At 47.7% G+C, this 13953-nt stretch overlaps 8 protein-coding genes across 8 annotated transcripts; 3 read left to right on the top strand and 5 right to left on the bottom strand.

Moving 5' to 3' along the window:
* The first annotated feature begins 118 nt into the window (after positions 1–118).
* On the top strand, positions 119–1341 carry BT62DRAFT_680042 (uncharacterized protein). The gene is made up of 9 exons (XM_043181848.1): positions 119–191; positions 247–384; positions 440–634; positions 683–759; positions 821–921; positions 972–974; positions 1052–1111; positions 1172–1259; positions 1310–1341. Exons 2-8 carry the CDS (start codon positions 250–252, stop codon positions 1186–1188), a joined length of 588 nt encoding a protein of 195 aa, XP_043042866.1. The 5' UTR covers positions 119–191; positions 247–249; the 3' UTR covers positions 1189–1259; positions 1310–1341.
* On the top strand, positions 1308–2564 carry BT62DRAFT_680145 (uncharacterized protein). Its single transcript, XM_043181849.1, has one exon. It carries the CDS (start codon positions 1496–1498, stop codon positions 2528–2530), a length of 1035 nt encoding a protein of 344 aa, XP_043042865.1. The 5' UTR covers positions 1308–1495; the 3' UTR covers positions 2531–2564.
* BT62DRAFT_964504 (uncharacterized protein) lies at positions 2551–4223 on the bottom strand. Its single transcript, XM_043188733.1, has 3 exons — positions 4127–4223; positions 3590–4071; positions 2551–3553 (listed from the first exon to the last, which is right to left on the bottom strand). Exons 1-3 carry the CDS (start codon positions 4145–4147, stop codon positions 2599–2601), a joined length of 1458 nt encoding a protein of 485 aa, XP_043042864.1. The 5' UTR covers positions 4148–4223; the 3' UTR covers positions 2551–2598.
* A 1926-nt stretch (positions 4224–6149) lies between these two features.
* On the bottom strand, positions 6150–7496 carry BT62DRAFT_888243 (kinase-like protein; the record flags this gene model as incomplete). Its single annotated transcript, XM_043182954.1, has 5 exons — positions 6150–6692; positions 6740–6940; positions 6989–7057; positions 7115–7291; positions 7347–7496. The coding sequence occupies 5 exons, from the start codon at positions 7494–7496 to the stop codon at positions 6150–6152; spliced, it is 1140 nt and encodes a 379-aa protein (XP_043042863.1).
* Positions 7497–7813: 317 nt separating this feature from the next.
* BT62DRAFT_679968 (uncharacterized protein) lies at positions 7814–8701 on the bottom strand. Its single transcript, XM_043181847.1, has 4 exons — positions 8200–8701; positions 8076–8150; positions 7873–8022; positions 7814–7816 (listed from the first exon to the last, which is right to left on the bottom strand). Exons 1-3 carry the CDS (start codon positions 8552–8554, stop codon positions 7988–7990), a joined length of 465 nt encoding a protein of 154 aa, XP_043042862.1. The 5' UTR covers positions 8555–8701; the 3' UTR covers positions 7814–7816; positions 7873–7987.
* A 148-nt stretch (positions 8702–8849) lies between these two features.
* On the bottom strand, positions 8850–10116 carry BT62DRAFT_1002942 (uncharacterized protein; the record flags this gene model as incomplete). The annotated part of the gene is made up of 5 exons (XM_043176888.1): positions 8850–8887; positions 8948–9067; positions 9117–9890; positions 9949–9997; positions 10051–10116. The coding sequence occupies 5 exons, from the start codon at positions 10114–10116 to the stop codon at positions 8850–8852; spliced, it is 1047 nt and encodes a 348-aa protein (XP_043042861.1).
* Positions 10117–10348: 232 nt separating this feature from the next.
* On the bottom strand, positions 10349–11772 carry BT62DRAFT_679966 (WD40 repeat-like protein). Its single transcript, XM_043181846.1, has 2 exons — positions 10554–11772; positions 10349–10501 (listed from the first exon to the last, which is right to left on the bottom strand). The coding sequence occupies exon 1, from the start codon at positions 11635–11637 to the stop codon at positions 10555–10557; it is 1083 nt and encodes a 360-aa protein (XP_043042860.1). The 5' UTR covers positions 11638–11772; the 3' UTR covers positions 10349–10501; position 10554.
* A 109-nt stretch (positions 11773–11881) lies between these two features.
* Positions 11882–13710, top strand: BT62DRAFT_929326 (1-aminocyclopropane-1-carboxylate synthase 1). Its single transcript, XM_043185698.1, has 7 exons — positions 11882–12161; positions 12225–12463; positions 12516–12847; positions 12895–12988; positions 13045–13390; positions 13439–13493; positions 13546–13710. Exons 1-7 carry the CDS (start codon positions 12055–12057, stop codon positions 13666–13668), a joined length of 1296 nt encoding a protein of 431 aa, XP_043042859.1. The 5' UTR covers positions 11882–12054; the 3' UTR covers positions 13669–13710.
* Positions 13711–13953: the final 243 nt, after the last annotated feature.

Raw genomic sequence — 13953 nt, 5'->3', positions numbered from 1 at the left:
TAGATATAGGGCTCGTATACTGCCACTTAATAAGTGTACTTATTATTTTTGAAGCTAACCTATTGTGCAAGTGGCGCCTTTCTTATTCAGGCCACGCGAGACAAAACAGTTCTCGCGGTCGATTTCTCACAACTTGGAATCTAACCATCATCGATCATCATCCACTGCAAGAATCGGCGAATAACGCGTCTGTACGCAGGTGCTTTCTTTGTTTTTCTGCGTCGCTCACAAGCCAATCACCCACAGAACATGCCTCCAAAGCGCCGCAGAATGTCGAACACTGAAGAGCTAAAGGTGGACATGGAGAAACGCCCGCAGAGAACTAGAGGACGACGTGGTAAACTGCAGGGACTGATGGATATGCCACTGTACATATGGCTTGAGGTGCGCCCAGGAATGTCACGTAATTACGCGTCCTAGCCATGTCGGCGCGTCCTAGATTTTCGAACTGCTACACCCACTGGACCTGCCATATCTCGCTCGCTCCACCAAGCAATTGCGCTCAGTGCTGATGAACTGGTCATCATGCGCCATTTGGAAGAATGCCCGACTATTGTCATCCGATTTTCCGGAACCGATGACTGGGTTTTCTGAGTCGGCATGGGTCAGCCTTCTCTTTGAACCTAACTGTCATGTATGTTTTCTTCTTCCCCTTTGGAACGTGTGGCCGATGTGCAATTAGTTCTGTGTCAAAGGCACCGTGCATGCAATCGACTTTGCATTTCGAGTGCGCGCATGTGGTAAATGTATCCAACATCAGTCAGTGCCAATGGTTTTTTTGATATTTGCCAATACGGCTGATTCCTTTGGAACCTCCTAGATTCATCTCTTACCAAGAGGCTCTGCCATACAACGTAATCTTTATGCCAGAGGGCGAGAGTATCAGTGAAATTCTGAACTGTCTACCTACTCGACGTTCATGTAAAGGATCTTACTACCCCATTATGAATCGCGCTGATATATGGGGTCAGCTCGTAAGCCATTCAAGGGCCAGGAAATATACCTGCGTCGAGACTATGATCAAGTGAAAGCATATTATTTTTCTCTTTAGTCCGAGCGGCGCAAAACGTTCTGTCAAGAGCGGAGATTATTTCCTCAGGAGGTGGCGAAGGTGCAACTTGATCCTTTCAATCTATATTCTACTGTCCTCATTGCCGTGCTCTTTCCATAGCATGTCAAGCTTGGTGAAGCGTGGTATAAAGGAAGACTCGTAATCGAGAAGAAGAGCTGGGCCAGTTGCGGATGGGTAGAGCTGCGACGTAAGTGGACTGAAGAAAGGTCCGTCAAATTGCAACTAACATCGTTGCAGCATATTCAAGAAGCTTGTCAACCTTGGCTATGAGAAAGACCTCCAAAGCATCAAGGCGCCTGATACTTTCCAACATCGTTTAGTCAAACAACCTCGGGCTTTAACCGAGAAGGTGTGTCAGATACCATAATCTTGTATTGCAGATATATTCAGCATTTTTTAGGCTGGCGTAACATCAGTCAAGAAATGATTCATTTCATGGAGCAGACGCGAGGCAAGCACCTTGCACGCGAACATACTGCCATGATCAATTCCCGAAAAGCCGTCGCAGCTTCTCTCCTAAGAACATACAAATTATCTTCTTCTGGCACGCCGTACACCACCATCCTCCCCAACGTCGTCGACTTTTACAAGTTCGACCCGGTCAGAAGACTTCTTGATCTGCCGGATGAGGTTAACGTTGACGAACATAGTTTTGCATCCATCGTACCACAAATTGATGCATCGTGCCAGGCTTGGTGTGACCGTATTCACGACGAGCTCATTCAAGTTGTAGGACATCCAGATCCTTCCTCACTCCAGACTACGGAACAAAAAGTCGCCTTCCTTAAGCTCGCCCGAAACGTGTTTTTCTGCGAGTCGCGATGTCGTTACTCCTGGATCGGTGTTAGCAAGGAGTCAAAGCTTTATTATCCGCAAGTCCTAGCGCGCCAGTACAGCGTGATTGAGTCGGATTTCCATGAGGATGACCCCCCAGATTCAACTATCTCTCTATGGTGCTGGAGAAGATGTGCGTGGACTGCCAAGCACTTGTCATTGAATAACAAAGCTAGCATTGTTGTATCCGCCTTAATCACAGCCTTGGATCGGGACCCAGAGCAAACAGCTGTTGATGATATGGATAAACTAGAGCAGCTCTATCAATGCTCATTATGTGAACACAACGGGTTCCTGTTCGTGTCTGGTAAGGTTATATATGGTTGGCGTGCTTTTGTGAGTAAACGGTCTACTCAGCTATCTGTGATTGTTGTTTTCTTCCAGATAAGACATCTCCGTGATGAGCACGCGCTTCACGTGGAGAACAACATCTTGACCTTGATGACCCAGAAAGATTTTGAAGCAGTCCCAATGTCAGATGCCGACGGGAAACTGTTAGATTGGTACAAAGAACGCGACGACCTCCGTTGGCGTTGTCTCCGGTGCAGACATTTGTCCTCTGAGACTGAAACATGTAGTCCTTTCTTCCCGGGTATAAGATTTCCATTGCTAAAAAGAGCTTAGTATGGACATATGGCATGACTGGAATGTGGCGGGAGAAGAAAGATAGTATTGCCAGAGTTAAATACAAATCAACCAAAATACATTACATCGAGGTCAGTGATACCGCGGCCGTCTCGTATCAGTCCTATAATCCTTTCCTCATCCATCAGAACCCCGTGGACGTGACGGTGGGACAGGCATTTCATGACAAACGGAAGATTACCCACGACTGGCTCCATGAAAAGTGGCAAGTCCATGCGAAGCATGTCAGGCACAACTGAGTCAATGACGGCCTCTAGTTCGTCTTTAGCAACGCGTGCCCTACGCAAACTCCATGGATTGAAGTCGAACAAGAAAATCTCCCGCCGCGTACATAAGACATATCGATGCCCGGTTGTCGTCGTGATCCAGTCAATCAGGTCGGCTGGAAACCACCGTGTGCAGGGCGGACCCCATGCATCCCATTCGATGTTCCCCTGCTCATGAACGTCGAGAAGGGCATTTCGATGCACGAGGAACACCACGGTAGATGTCCCATGAAAGCTATTGATGTGAATATGGAAGATAAGTAGCGATTCGGCAGGGTTTGGGTGAAATGGTCGGTAGGTACTGAGACTGCCAGGGTTGGGTGAGCTTCGACAAGCCATATGGCTGATACTCATGTTAATCTTGAGTTGAGGAAGGTGCAGAGCGGCACGCATTCGCCCCTCGGGAATTTCCCATATTTCAAGGGTAGCGTTATGGGCGTTTGGAAGGAGGAGAGTCAGTGGGTCGAGGAAGACGAAGGAGGTGTAGCATCGATTGGGTGCTCCAATAACATGTAGGAGTGTACCTTTCTTCCAATTGAAGATGTATACCTTGTCCGGTAACACGAGAAGATGCTCGCGCGTGACGAGGACAAGGTGGTCGCCGACGATCTCGACGCCGACGGAAAGCCTACCAACGGGATAAGAGTGGACAGGAATGGTGTGATTAAGGGCGAGGGGATGAGGGCTCTTTGTGGAGAGCTGATATAGCTTCACCTTGAGGTGAGGCGAAGGATCCCTTGATTAGCTTTTAGAATAATTGAAATGGGAAGACGATAGGGAGCCGTACATAACTATGGCAGTGAACAGATCGTGTTCGTAAAGTGCGATCCCGATATCAACGATTTCGGAACCGACGAGGAGCTTGTCCCACTCAGTGTCACCATCCAGAGTTGAGGGTAGTCGTAGAAACGGTATGCTGGTATGCTTGGACTCGCCGAGGAAATATGTTCCACCTGATATTTCATAGATGCCTGTTTCCCGATGATCTACATGTACTCTCCTCTTGAATATTGGTTCAAATTTGGTCCAAGCTTCTTCTCTCTTCTTCAGCATTTCGAGGCAATCCGATGCGCACATGCCACTATTTGGGTTATGAATCATGCCGGATTTCTCGAGCGCCATCTGATACTGCAATTCCACAGAGCCAGTGATGATGTCTCTGAAGCTATGGCAGACATACTGGCATGTTACCAGCTCGGATAAAGTAAGATGGGCGAAAATGGCCACAACAAGTTCAGGAGGAAAGTCCCGCATCTTGGGTACAGTTTGTTTGAGTTCTAGGAAGCAGATTATCAGCACTAAGGCTCACCATTAAAGTGTAAGTTTTCATAGAGTGGATTCCACAGGACAACTGCTCGAGGTAGATCGAGGTAGGACAACATGAGAACTCTGGGGTAGGGTTCAGATCGTCACGAGGTGGCAGTTTCCCGATTTGCCTCCAAGCAAGTTCTCAGTTATTTACAGCTCATAATTCTAGTGCTTTCCTCAAATTCAACCTTGACTTCCTTCTTTCTATGGTATGAAGCCAGCTAGTGCCCAGAAGCAGCTGTCAATCTTATCTTCTTCAACTTCGAGGTGTCGATATATTTCAGAATATCACCCTTCATTCGGCGCAAACAGAGATACTCAGGACGTAGCCTTGAACCGATACTGGGACTCCGGAGGTTGGGGCAAGAAGGCAAACACTGGCAGAGGCGGGAAGGGATGGTGCAACTGTTACCTCTGATGGAGAAGGCGGTGAGATTTGAAAGACTTGTCATGATGTAGGGAAACAATGATAGCTCTTCAGCACCATCATCACAGGGAATCTCGTTGGATTTAAAGACGAGACGGACACCTTTTACGGGATATAGAAACGAGTTCAAGGAGTTCAGACGATGCTCGATAAGATCCCTCCACGCTGATAAGAGAATGGAAGTGGAATCGTGCAGCAGCGGGATTATACTGACAACGATTTGGATGGAGGCTAGTAAGCATTACAAGATATATTCACAAGTGTCGCGTTAACCGAATATGTAGTGACTCTGACATCACGTACGTGTCACTTCAGTCTCGAGTATAAATACTGAGTAAGCGCTTGAAAGCTTAACAAGCAGCATAGATAGCAGCGCGTACCAAGGGCGAGTGGTAGCTCAAAGGTATTCAACGGAACATTGGGAGTCAAGTCGGTGACTCAGAACGAAATATCCATTTGCGACAATGACAATGCGAATGTAGGTTTCCGAGGTCAAAGATAGCAGCCCCAAAATACTTGGCTCATGACAAGACAAGACAGTGAGCTGTAGTAAAGCTTTGAAATAGTGACTATACTAGTTGACAAGAGGCGCAGAGAATGGATCAAAAGGAACAGGTACTACAGGACTGTTCAATTTATCGCTGACTATCAACTGAACCAATTCTGAAAACGACTCTTGTCTCCTTGAATTTGAAAGTATCAATACATGCAAGTACGGGCTCGTTGCGTCAAACTGGGGCAAGATTTCAGTAATTCTGCCGCGGAAGGCCGCTTCCCTGGATCCTTATGCAGCATCCTAGCAACTGATTCCGCTATCGCTGCCGAAGGATGCAAATGGAAACGAAATGCTAGGAGAAGGGCCTCCGATTGCTGCATTTCTATCCTCCTCTCTGTGTCAAGAACCTCTGCCATAGTGTGGTGGTCAATGCAAATTATTAATAGAGGAAACAATTGAAATGCCGCGTACCGATTATAAGCGCCCCTAGATTCCAGATGTCTGACTTAAAACTGTAAGCCTGGCCAGCAGTGACTTCCGGCGGTAAGAAACGGCTTCTTCGCGAACTATGGGGATCAGGTATCATAGCACAAAGCTCTGTGGTCAGAGATCGGTGAGAACACATCTACGAGATTACGAAGTACTCACTCAATCGTACATGTCCCATTTTGCTAAAGAGGATGTTCTCCATATCGATACCTCTGTGGCTTATGCCATGTCTGTGAAGGTAATCTAAAGCCTGCGCAATATGAGGAAGGATGGTAGCAATGAACGATTCTCGTTTTTCTATCGACATGCCAGCGTTAGTCGTTACAACCTTTTGAAGTGTCATCATGTCCGATATCCCTTCCGTAACCACCCAAAGGTCATTCTCATAGCGAAAAACATCCATATAATTTATGATGTTGGGATGGTGTAGCCATCGCATTCCGATGAATTCGTCTATGAGTTGAATGACCTTGACTCTCTTTTGTTTCTCAACATCAATACATTTGATGGTCACTTCGTTTTTTACGGACTGTGCTGAAGCGCGGTAGATTTCAACAGAAAAGCTGGGATATAAAGAGGTTATCACGTCGAAACTTGGCATACAAAACGCACTTACCCTCGCTCAACCCTGACGAATTTACAATACGACCTCATTGGATCAGCGTGCATTCGTATCTGCAACAGCCGCATTCTGTAGTCGTCTTCTTCCTTAAATAATTCGGCTGTAGGTGATAGTTGATGGGTGGCAGAGCGCTCTTCACTGCGCTCTTCTATAGTCTGGCCGAGAAGCGATCTTGGACGAAACGGCAACGGCTTCAAACTCCCAGGACTGCTGTTGCCATCCGACGATCCAGATAGACCAAACGTGAACTTCTCCCGCGTCAACGGCGAAGAGCTGGATCTCAACTTGGAAAAGACGTATCCTTTCATCAGGCCTGGTTCTGTCGCTGATTCACGCAAGAACGTTCTGAGCATTTCGACGATTTCTGACGCTCGGGGCCGCGTATCAGCTCCATTCTCACAGCACGCACAAACGAGATCCCACAAATCCACTTTCATGGAGGCCGGCCGAGTAGGAAGCTCTCCGCTCAGAACTAGTTCTATGACGCGGACTTCATGTTTAATATCAGAAAATGGAATCCGGCCTGAGTAAAGCTGCACATTATTTTAGCGAAATTCCAGACTTGAAAATTAGGTCATACCTCTACGCAAACACAGCCGTATGCATAAACGTCGCTGGAAAACGTTCGTTTGAAGCTTTCCGAGGGGCGCAACAATTCTGGAGCCATCCAGCGCAGAGTCCCCCCTTGATCGGTGGTAAATTGTCTCGTAGCATCGCCGAAAACTGTCAGCCCGAAATCTGCGAGACGAGGATGCCAATGTTCATCAATTAGTATATTACCCTACCAGGATCATCAGGAACAGATATGAGGGTGAGGCACGACACTTACGCCTTTAATATCCCCATGAACGACTGACTGAGAATGGAGATATTCAATACCCTGGGCAATCTCAAAGAGCTGATTGACAGGTTGTATCAACGAGAATAATGGAATGAATCACAGTTCAGCGCCTACCAGCTTATCGACATTGGCGTTGGGATTCTGTTTGAGAAACTGAGGGGCCGTCCCATTCGACATCCAGGGCGATACCATGCACGGTTGCCTCGGAAAGTTTTCTGCGTCGATGCCAAGGAAGGGAAGTACATATTCGAAAGAAAGTTGCTGCCAAACCAGAGCTTCCTTACAAAATTTCTGCAAGTCCGTTTGAGAGATTGATTCAATGAAATAGGGCAGTGAAAACACGTACTCGATAAATTTTCGATCTTTCGCAGATCCGGAAAATACGCAACCGCTTCAGGGCTACAGATTTACCTTCATAGATGCTCCGGTAGATGTCACCGAAAGTTCCTCCTAGCGTGTTTTTGTCTCGTACAAGGCCGACACCAGATATAAACATAGACTCAGGAAGCCGAGAGATGGTCTTAACCACAGAGACTAGGAGCATACGTGCATCGGCATTAAATTGTTCACTTTGTGCTTGATCGTCCAAGATCTAGGGTACCGTCAATCCATCGGTATCCAAAGCTCGGTAGACGGACAAACTTCTTGAACTGCGTCCATAAACCTTTCTGAGTCGTCATCTGCAAGGTGAAGCATCACATCCTTCTCTTCCGGAGATCCGATGACTATCTTCAATAGCTCAACAATCTGCGGGTAGTCATTGGAAATAGCGTTGTGCACTTGCAGCGCATCGAACCCTTCAAGTTTGGATAGCAACTATGTGATCCGAGTAGCATCAGCAAGAGGTTCGACGGAGTGAGGTCGAATAATACCTCCTCCAGGCTACGGCGATACCTATAACTTCTGACAACCTCATCAATGGCAGTGGTTGGACAGATTTGGCTGAATGATCGTAACAATTCTTCGTATCTCGTTGTGTTTCCTTTCTTAACAAACTCCTGTTCCGCCAAATGACATAGATGCTAGAATCGCATACGATTTAGGGTGGAATAGCTAGATATAGAAAGGTGCATACCTGGTACACCTATATGTGAAAATCCATCAAAGATCTTCATTACCAAGATAAACAGACTTGCCTTTGCGGGTAGATCTGCGTAAATATAAGTCTCATATATCAGTTCATTAGGTTAGGGACGCACAAGAGGGCATCTGCACAAATGCTAACGCCGGCGGAGGGGGGAGCGGCTTGTTCAACTTCTCCTTCCTTGCCTGTCTGCATCGTTTCCTCTCCCTCTTCTTCTCTTCATCAATCGGATCTACTGAGAGATACGTCGTAGGTACACGAACGCTCTCCCTCGTTTCGTCTGGGTGATTCGGTGTTCGATGAGAAAAAGAATTCTCCTTGTTATCTACAGTATCCGAATCGATGGAAGGTCTGGGGTTACTCGTCGACTCGTTGCAATGTGATCGTTGACCGACCGCAGAGTCCTGGGAAAAGGCGGAGTGAAGATCGGGCCGCGGTTTGATTGGTCGTAGTCGACGAGTGGAGTTCATCGAAATTTAGATGGGGTGCTGGAACGAGGGCAGGGGATCTTGACCATCCAGAAGCTGTGCAATAGAAGGCGCTTAACGTACAGCGTTATCTTCTGTTAACCTGACATGAGGTTGATTAAACCCGGGTGATCAGAAACATGGACCAAAAAAGGGCTCGTTTATGTCACGGAGAGCTTGCAGACGCTCTCAATACAGCATTATGGGTGAAGTGCAGTGCCCCGTGCACTTGGAGCGAGTTCTTCTACACGTCCGCTCTTAAATACAATATCCTACACATCCTACACAGTTGTGTAAATCACGACGCCAAGAGGCGAAGATAATTCGAGGGAACGACTAATGAAATAATTGATTTTATGAGAACACGGTTATTGAGGGTCAGTCAAACGAACGTACTGTCTTTAGATCCATCCACCTTTCTCGCTTCCCACCACTTTCCTTGAGGTGTCCTTGCAACATAAAGAATGTCACCAGCTGTGAAGCTGAGCTCTTCAGCATCAGCCGGTGACGCTTGATCTGTGAAATGACGTGAAGCTCAGATCTAAGGTAAGAATAGGCAACGCACACGTCCAACACGCCTGAGCGCGACTTGAATATGACACAGTAGTGCTTGGAGCTGTGGTTATACCACTATTAAAACTCGCCGAAACAGTCAAAAGAGATGAGGCATGATTAAGACTGGCATTTGTTGCAGAAGACGAGCGCTGTGTGATCACTGTGTTGTTAGTTCGCTGTTTAGCATCAGCTGCACGCACCATTGGGAGCAAAAATCCCGTGGCACCGCTTGAGTCACGGGCATCGCCAATGGACTTCCTGTTGGCGGTAGAAGCCGCGTTCGGTGTTTGGCTAGGAGCCTGGTCCTGCTCAGCCATCAGCACACTTTCTTCACGATCAACCTCAGGACGAGCCCTAGACATGGACGGTAGTGGAGAAAGCGGATTCTTGACCGTGATGTCGTTAGGTGAGTCCGACTGACTGGATGTGGCATTCGGCTGGCTTGAGCTGGAACGGGATCTCGTGGACAGAGGCTCCTCTTCCGGAAGGGCTCGAGATAAGTCGTTGGACGCCCTAGCGTCTTTAGAGAAGTGGAGAACCCAAAGAATATCCACGGCCGACAGGATGATCCAGCCTGCTGCTATAGCACGTCGACTTTGATCCTTCGAGTACACTGTCCTATCCACCCCAATGACACCCAAAACCACGGCCATAGAGGAGAAATTCGCTATTTGGTGCCGATGAGGACACATTCCTCTGGTGTAGAACGCAAGGGCGACGGCGACGTTGACAAAAAATTGGATAATCATAGCGAACCATAGTGCGCCAACTGCTTCATGTCCAACTTTGTGGACATTTCGTGTCACAGCAATGTCCTCCTTAGAAACACAAAAAAAACATACCAGTTGATGTTAGGAGTGCCTGTGCGATGAGGACCATGATCCACGCTGCCTGTACTACGTTCTCCATGTTCAGCAATCTCTGCAGGAGAACAAGGAACGCACGGTGGCAAATACCAAGGATACGAGATAGTAACTCGACTGCCTACTCTGCTGTTCTCCGTACTTCATTCTAGACTACCAGTCTGCGTCCAAGATACAAAGTCAACATCGAACAAAAACCAACATTATCAGTAGTATAAGCAAGGTCGGGCCGATCTTACCGGCAACTATTTTTGGTTTCCTTCACTTTAATTACAATTTTCCAATGATCCATGCAGTACTCAGTGAAGCGGTTTATAATGAGTCTGTCCACCATCTCCGCTACGTTCTCTCGTTCATGGAATAACAGCACCCGAGCTAACACGGTTGCTCCTGTTGGTAAAGAGTGGGAAGGAGAAAGGCGACTTTGGAGAGTTATTACTTGATGATAAGATTTTAGTGTTTTCACAGGTGAAGGTTTCATGTCTGCCTAAGAACGATATTGATGAGCAGCATGTACGCGCCTTTCAACAAACTATTCAGGTTCAACATAAGCGGTGGGCATACTAGGACATAAAGCAACGCACGTTATTCTAGATTGAAGGACCAGACTTTGATAGACGCGTCTTTAACAATGGGAATCATCATCTTCTCTTTATAATCCTCATCATCAACGTCGCCAAAATGTCTTGAGCCTGCCACGGTGAGAAGAAGCGACTCTGTAGGGTGGAAAGCGACCGACGGCACTGAATCCTCATGAGCCGCAAAAGACGTTCGGTACTCGCTCGTCAAATCAAAGACATGAACAGTGCCTCCTTCGTCGCCAACAGCCAACCACCGGCCCGCGGGATGTAGATCAAAGTACCGTCGCTGGTTCGACGTCGTAGGCGTACCAAAGTCGTACACGGCCACCGGTGCATCAGGAGCAGATAAATCCCAAGCATATATAGCTGAATGACGGCGAAAAGAAGCCAGGAGATGTCCTGCAGGTGTGAAGGCAAGCTGTATAACTGCAGCGTGGGGTCCCCCACCAATGAAACCGACCAGTTCATCATCTTCCTCGCCATATATAGCAATAGGGAAGTCGCAAGGAGTGAATGTCCCGACAGCGTAGTAGCCCCATGTGAAGGAGATTGCCGAAATGATTCCCTTCAGCCCGTCCCTGCTCTTCTTCATCGGTGTGGTAGGGATTCTAAACCCTTCACGGCCTGGCTGAGATACGTCGAACACCTCTACAGCATCAGGGTGTCCGCAATACAACTTGGTTCCCGTAAGATTGAATGCCATACAGTGTGGGGCAACATGTCGTTCACGGTGGTCGATGATGGGGTACGAAGCGCGGAGACGGCCGTCAGAGGCGTCAAAAAGGTGGATTGGACAATCTCTGATGGCAGTAACGAAGCAGAATGTTGTCGGTGTCGAGGGTGAGGCGGTGGGATACCATGCCCAAGACAGGATCGGTGAGGCTTGGGGGAACGTTTTCGTTTCTGAGTCGAGGTGAACAACGTGGAGTGCACGGTTTTCAGATTGGACTAGGATCAGCGAGGATCCATCTGGGCACCATCTTGCATGTCGCGCGAAATTATGTGGCAAGGTGGGATCAATGGGAAGCGTACATGTTCGTGCAAGCGTAACGTTCATGTTGTGGGAACAGAATGATTTGTTCAGCATATTAATAAAGTATTAGGGTGCACGGACTCGCAGTTGAGACTACAACGTATGATAGACATTGTTTCTTCAACAGTTGCTTTCCTTCTTTTCGTAGCCGTCCTTCAGGCTACCAATACTGACGACATCAATCACGGACGGATCTGGGGTACAGTCCGGAACAGGGCATCAGAGCGCGTTGTACTTACGCGACGCGTTGCAAATATCAAACCATTATTTTACATTTCTCTTATTTTGCGTCTGAATGCTCTGAATGGCGTCTTAAATGAATCACTCTCGCAATACACCACGGCCGATAAGGAACTCTGATACGGCCGTCTTTTCCGAAAAAGAAGCCGACTCACAAATTTTTCCATGTTTACCTTATCCAGCTATCGTTTGACTCACCACATCCTTTGTCTCTTCAGACGTCCTCTCTCAATGGCTGCTTCCATCAACGGAACCAAAAACAGAGACAACCTCATTCCTTTTGCTTCGAGACTCAGAGACGGTCGGGCGCTTGCTGAGGATGTCTGGTCTATCTTCAAGTAGGTACATTCGGGGAAGTTTTATTGTAACTCTAATAATGAATTTTCTTTCTACTCCCATAGCGCAGCAAACCTTCCAGCGGACTGCATTAATCTTGGACAGGGATACATGAACTTTCCTCCCCCAAATTGGGTCAGGGAAGCAGCCCAAGAATCTCTTTCGCGGGTAGAGACAAACCACTATTCCCATCCCAAGGGACGCCCACGTCTTCGCAAGGCAATCCAGAGCTTCTACAGTCCCCAGTTCGGTCGGGAGCTCGACATAGAGAAAGAGATTCTCGTCACTAGTGGAGCGAATGAAGGTACCTAATTCATCAGTGAGGAAAGATAACTATCAGTAATCCACTTTTCTAGGACAGTATAGTGTTTTCACCGCATTCCTCGAGAAGGGCGACGAGGTCATCATGTTTGAACCCTTTTTTGACCAGTACCTTCCGTCTGTCATCTTCAACGGCGGCGTTCCCGTCTATGTCCCACTACATCCGCCCAAAGCGGAGGGAAAGTCAACGAGTAACGATTGGTCCCTTGATTTTGACGAGCTGAGACGAGCGATAACACCAAAAACAAAGATCATCATCCTCAATACCCCCCATAATCCCGTGGGTAAGGTCTTTACGCGTGTTGAACTCGAGGGCATCGCCAGCCTAGCAGAGGAGTTTAATCTGCTTGTAATGTCGGACGAAGTGGTGCGTATATCCTATCTTTACGTTTCTTGTATCTGACGTGTCCCTAGTATGACGGTTTGGTTTTCGATGGCAACGAGCATGTCCGAATAGCGACTCTTCCGGGAATGTGGGATCGTACCGTGACTGTTGGCTCTGCAGGAAGTAAGTTGTCTCTTCTTACCTCGTAACATGCTTATTAAAGCTGCTCTTATCTCCAGAGGCATTCGCAGCAACCGGCTGGCGCGTAGGCTGGCTTATCGGACCGGAATCCATCATCCGCCCCACGCTCGCAGCGACGACCCGCATCGTATTTTGCACCAACTCTCCCCTCCAGGAAGCCGCAGCTGTAGGGCTCGAACTAGCTCCCAAATACAACTTCTTTCAGATCCAAAGGGATGAGTATGCGGAGCGTAGGAAGGTGCTTACGGACTGCTTTGACAGTCTTGGGTTAAATTATACTTTCCCCGAGGGAGGATACTTTGCGTTGTTGGACATATCGAACGTTAAATTTCCTGATGATTATCCTTTCCCGAAGAGTGTCCAAGGAAGGGGAAGGGATTTCAAGTTAGTCATCAAATTCGTCAGTTTTGTTGACTTCTGACAGTACAATAGGGCTAGCTGGTTCCTCGCACTTGAACTTGGCGTTTCATCGATTCCTGTCAGCGAGGTAAGCCAACCTCATTGATTGTCATTGGTTTACAGACGTTAATTTTACCTAGTTTTACTGCGAAGAGCATGCCGGCATTGGTGAAGCCTTCCTCCGCTTTGCATTCTGTAAAGACGTAGACACACTGCACAGAGCAGTTGAGAGGTTACAGGGTATAAAGAAGTATCTACAATAGCCAATGCGTTCAGTCGGAAATAAACTTTAGACTTTTGATCTAGTACGCGAGACGTCAGTTGATGGAGCGGGGGTCGGGGGGACTCTGGATATGGTATACCCGACGGCGGCGCAAAGGACATTCGGGCATCCGGTCCGCACTTGGACTTTTCGGAACTTATCGCCACCGTCGTGATGTTCAGGCAGTAATTCGGCCCATTTCTATTCCATTTCTTCCTGCCTTGTGCCAGAGCAGACAAGAATCGGGGTCAGCAATGCAGCATCCATATGGAAGCAACCATGCACG

This window comes from Guyanagaster necrorhizus, assembly GCF_019112545.1.
Source record: "Guyanagaster necrorhizus MCA 3950 unplaced genomic scaffold BT62scaffold_6, whole genome shotgun sequence".
Classification (NCBI taxonomy): domain Eukaryota; kingdom Fungi; phylum Basidiomycota; class Agaricomycetes; order Agaricales; family Physalacriaceae; genus Guyanagaster; species Guyanagaster necrorhizus.
Note: the sequence above shows the minus strand (reverse complement) of the source record. Positions and strands in the feature narration are given on the sequence as shown.

What these genes read in the sequence shown, in the direction of transcription:
- BT62DRAFT_679968 (XM_043181847.1), bottom strand. Translation starts at nt 8,554, where the DNA reads ATGAACTCCACTCGTCGACTACGACCAATCAAACCGCGGCCCGATCTT. An exon ending in ATTTGTGCAGATGCCCTCTT is followed by an intron (nt 8,151 to 8,199) that starts GTGCGTCCCTAA and finishes ATATTTACGCAG; the next exon opens with ATCTACCCGCAAAGGCAAGT. An exon ending in TTCACATATAGGTGTACCAG is followed by an intron (nt 8,023 to 8,075) that starts GTATGCACCTTT and finishes ATGCGATTCTAG; the next exon opens with CATCTATGTCATTTGGCGGA.
- BT62DRAFT_680042 (XM_043181848.1), top strand. Translation starts at nt 250, where the DNA reads ATGCCTCCAAAGCGCCGCAGAATGTCGAACACTGAAGAGCTAAAGGTG. An exon ending in TCTTTGAACCTAACTGTCAT is followed by an intron (nt 635 to 682) that starts GTATGTTTTCTT and finishes ATGTGCAATTAG; the next exon opens with TTCTGTGTCAAAGGCACCGT. An exon ending in GGTAAATGTATCCAACATCA is followed by an intron (nt 760 to 820) that starts GTCAGTGCCAAT and finishes GGAACCTCCTAG; the next exon opens with ATTCATCTCTTACCAAGAGG.
- BT62DRAFT_964504 (XM_043188733.1), bottom strand. Translation starts at nt 4,147, where the DNA reads ATGAAAACTTACACTTTAATG. An exon ending in TGAAAACTTACACTTTAATG is followed by an intron (nt 4,072 to 4,126) that starts GTGAGCCTTAGT and finishes ACTGTACCCAAG; the next exon opens with ATGCGGGACTTTCCTCCTGA. An exon ending in GTTATGTACGGCTCCCTATC is followed by an intron (nt 3,554 to 3,589) that starts GTCTTCCCATTT and finishes AAGCTAATCAAG; the next exon opens with GGATCCTTCGCCTCACCTCA.
- BT62DRAFT_680145 (XM_043181849.1), top strand. Translation starts at nt 1,496, where the DNA reads ATGATTCATTTCATGGAGCAGACGCGAGGCAAGCACCTTGCACGCGAA.
- BT62DRAFT_679966 (XM_043181846.1), bottom strand. Translation starts at nt 11,637, where the DNA reads ATGCTGAACAAATCATTCTGTTCCCACAACATGAACGTTACGCTTGCA.
- BT62DRAFT_929326 (XM_043185698.1), top strand. Translation starts at nt 12,055, where the DNA reads ATGGCTGCTTCCATCAACGGAACCAAAAACAGAGACAACCTCATTCCT. An exon ending in GGAAGGGGAAGGGATTTCAA is followed by an intron (nt 13,391 to 13,438) that starts GTTAGTCATCAA and finishes ACAGTACAATAG; the next exon opens with GGCTAGCTGGTTCCTCGCAC. An exon ending in CATCGATTCCTGTCAGCGAG is followed by an intron (nt 13,494 to 13,545) that starts GTAAGCCAACCT and finishes AATTTTACCTAG; the next exon opens with TTTTACTGCGAAGAGCATGC.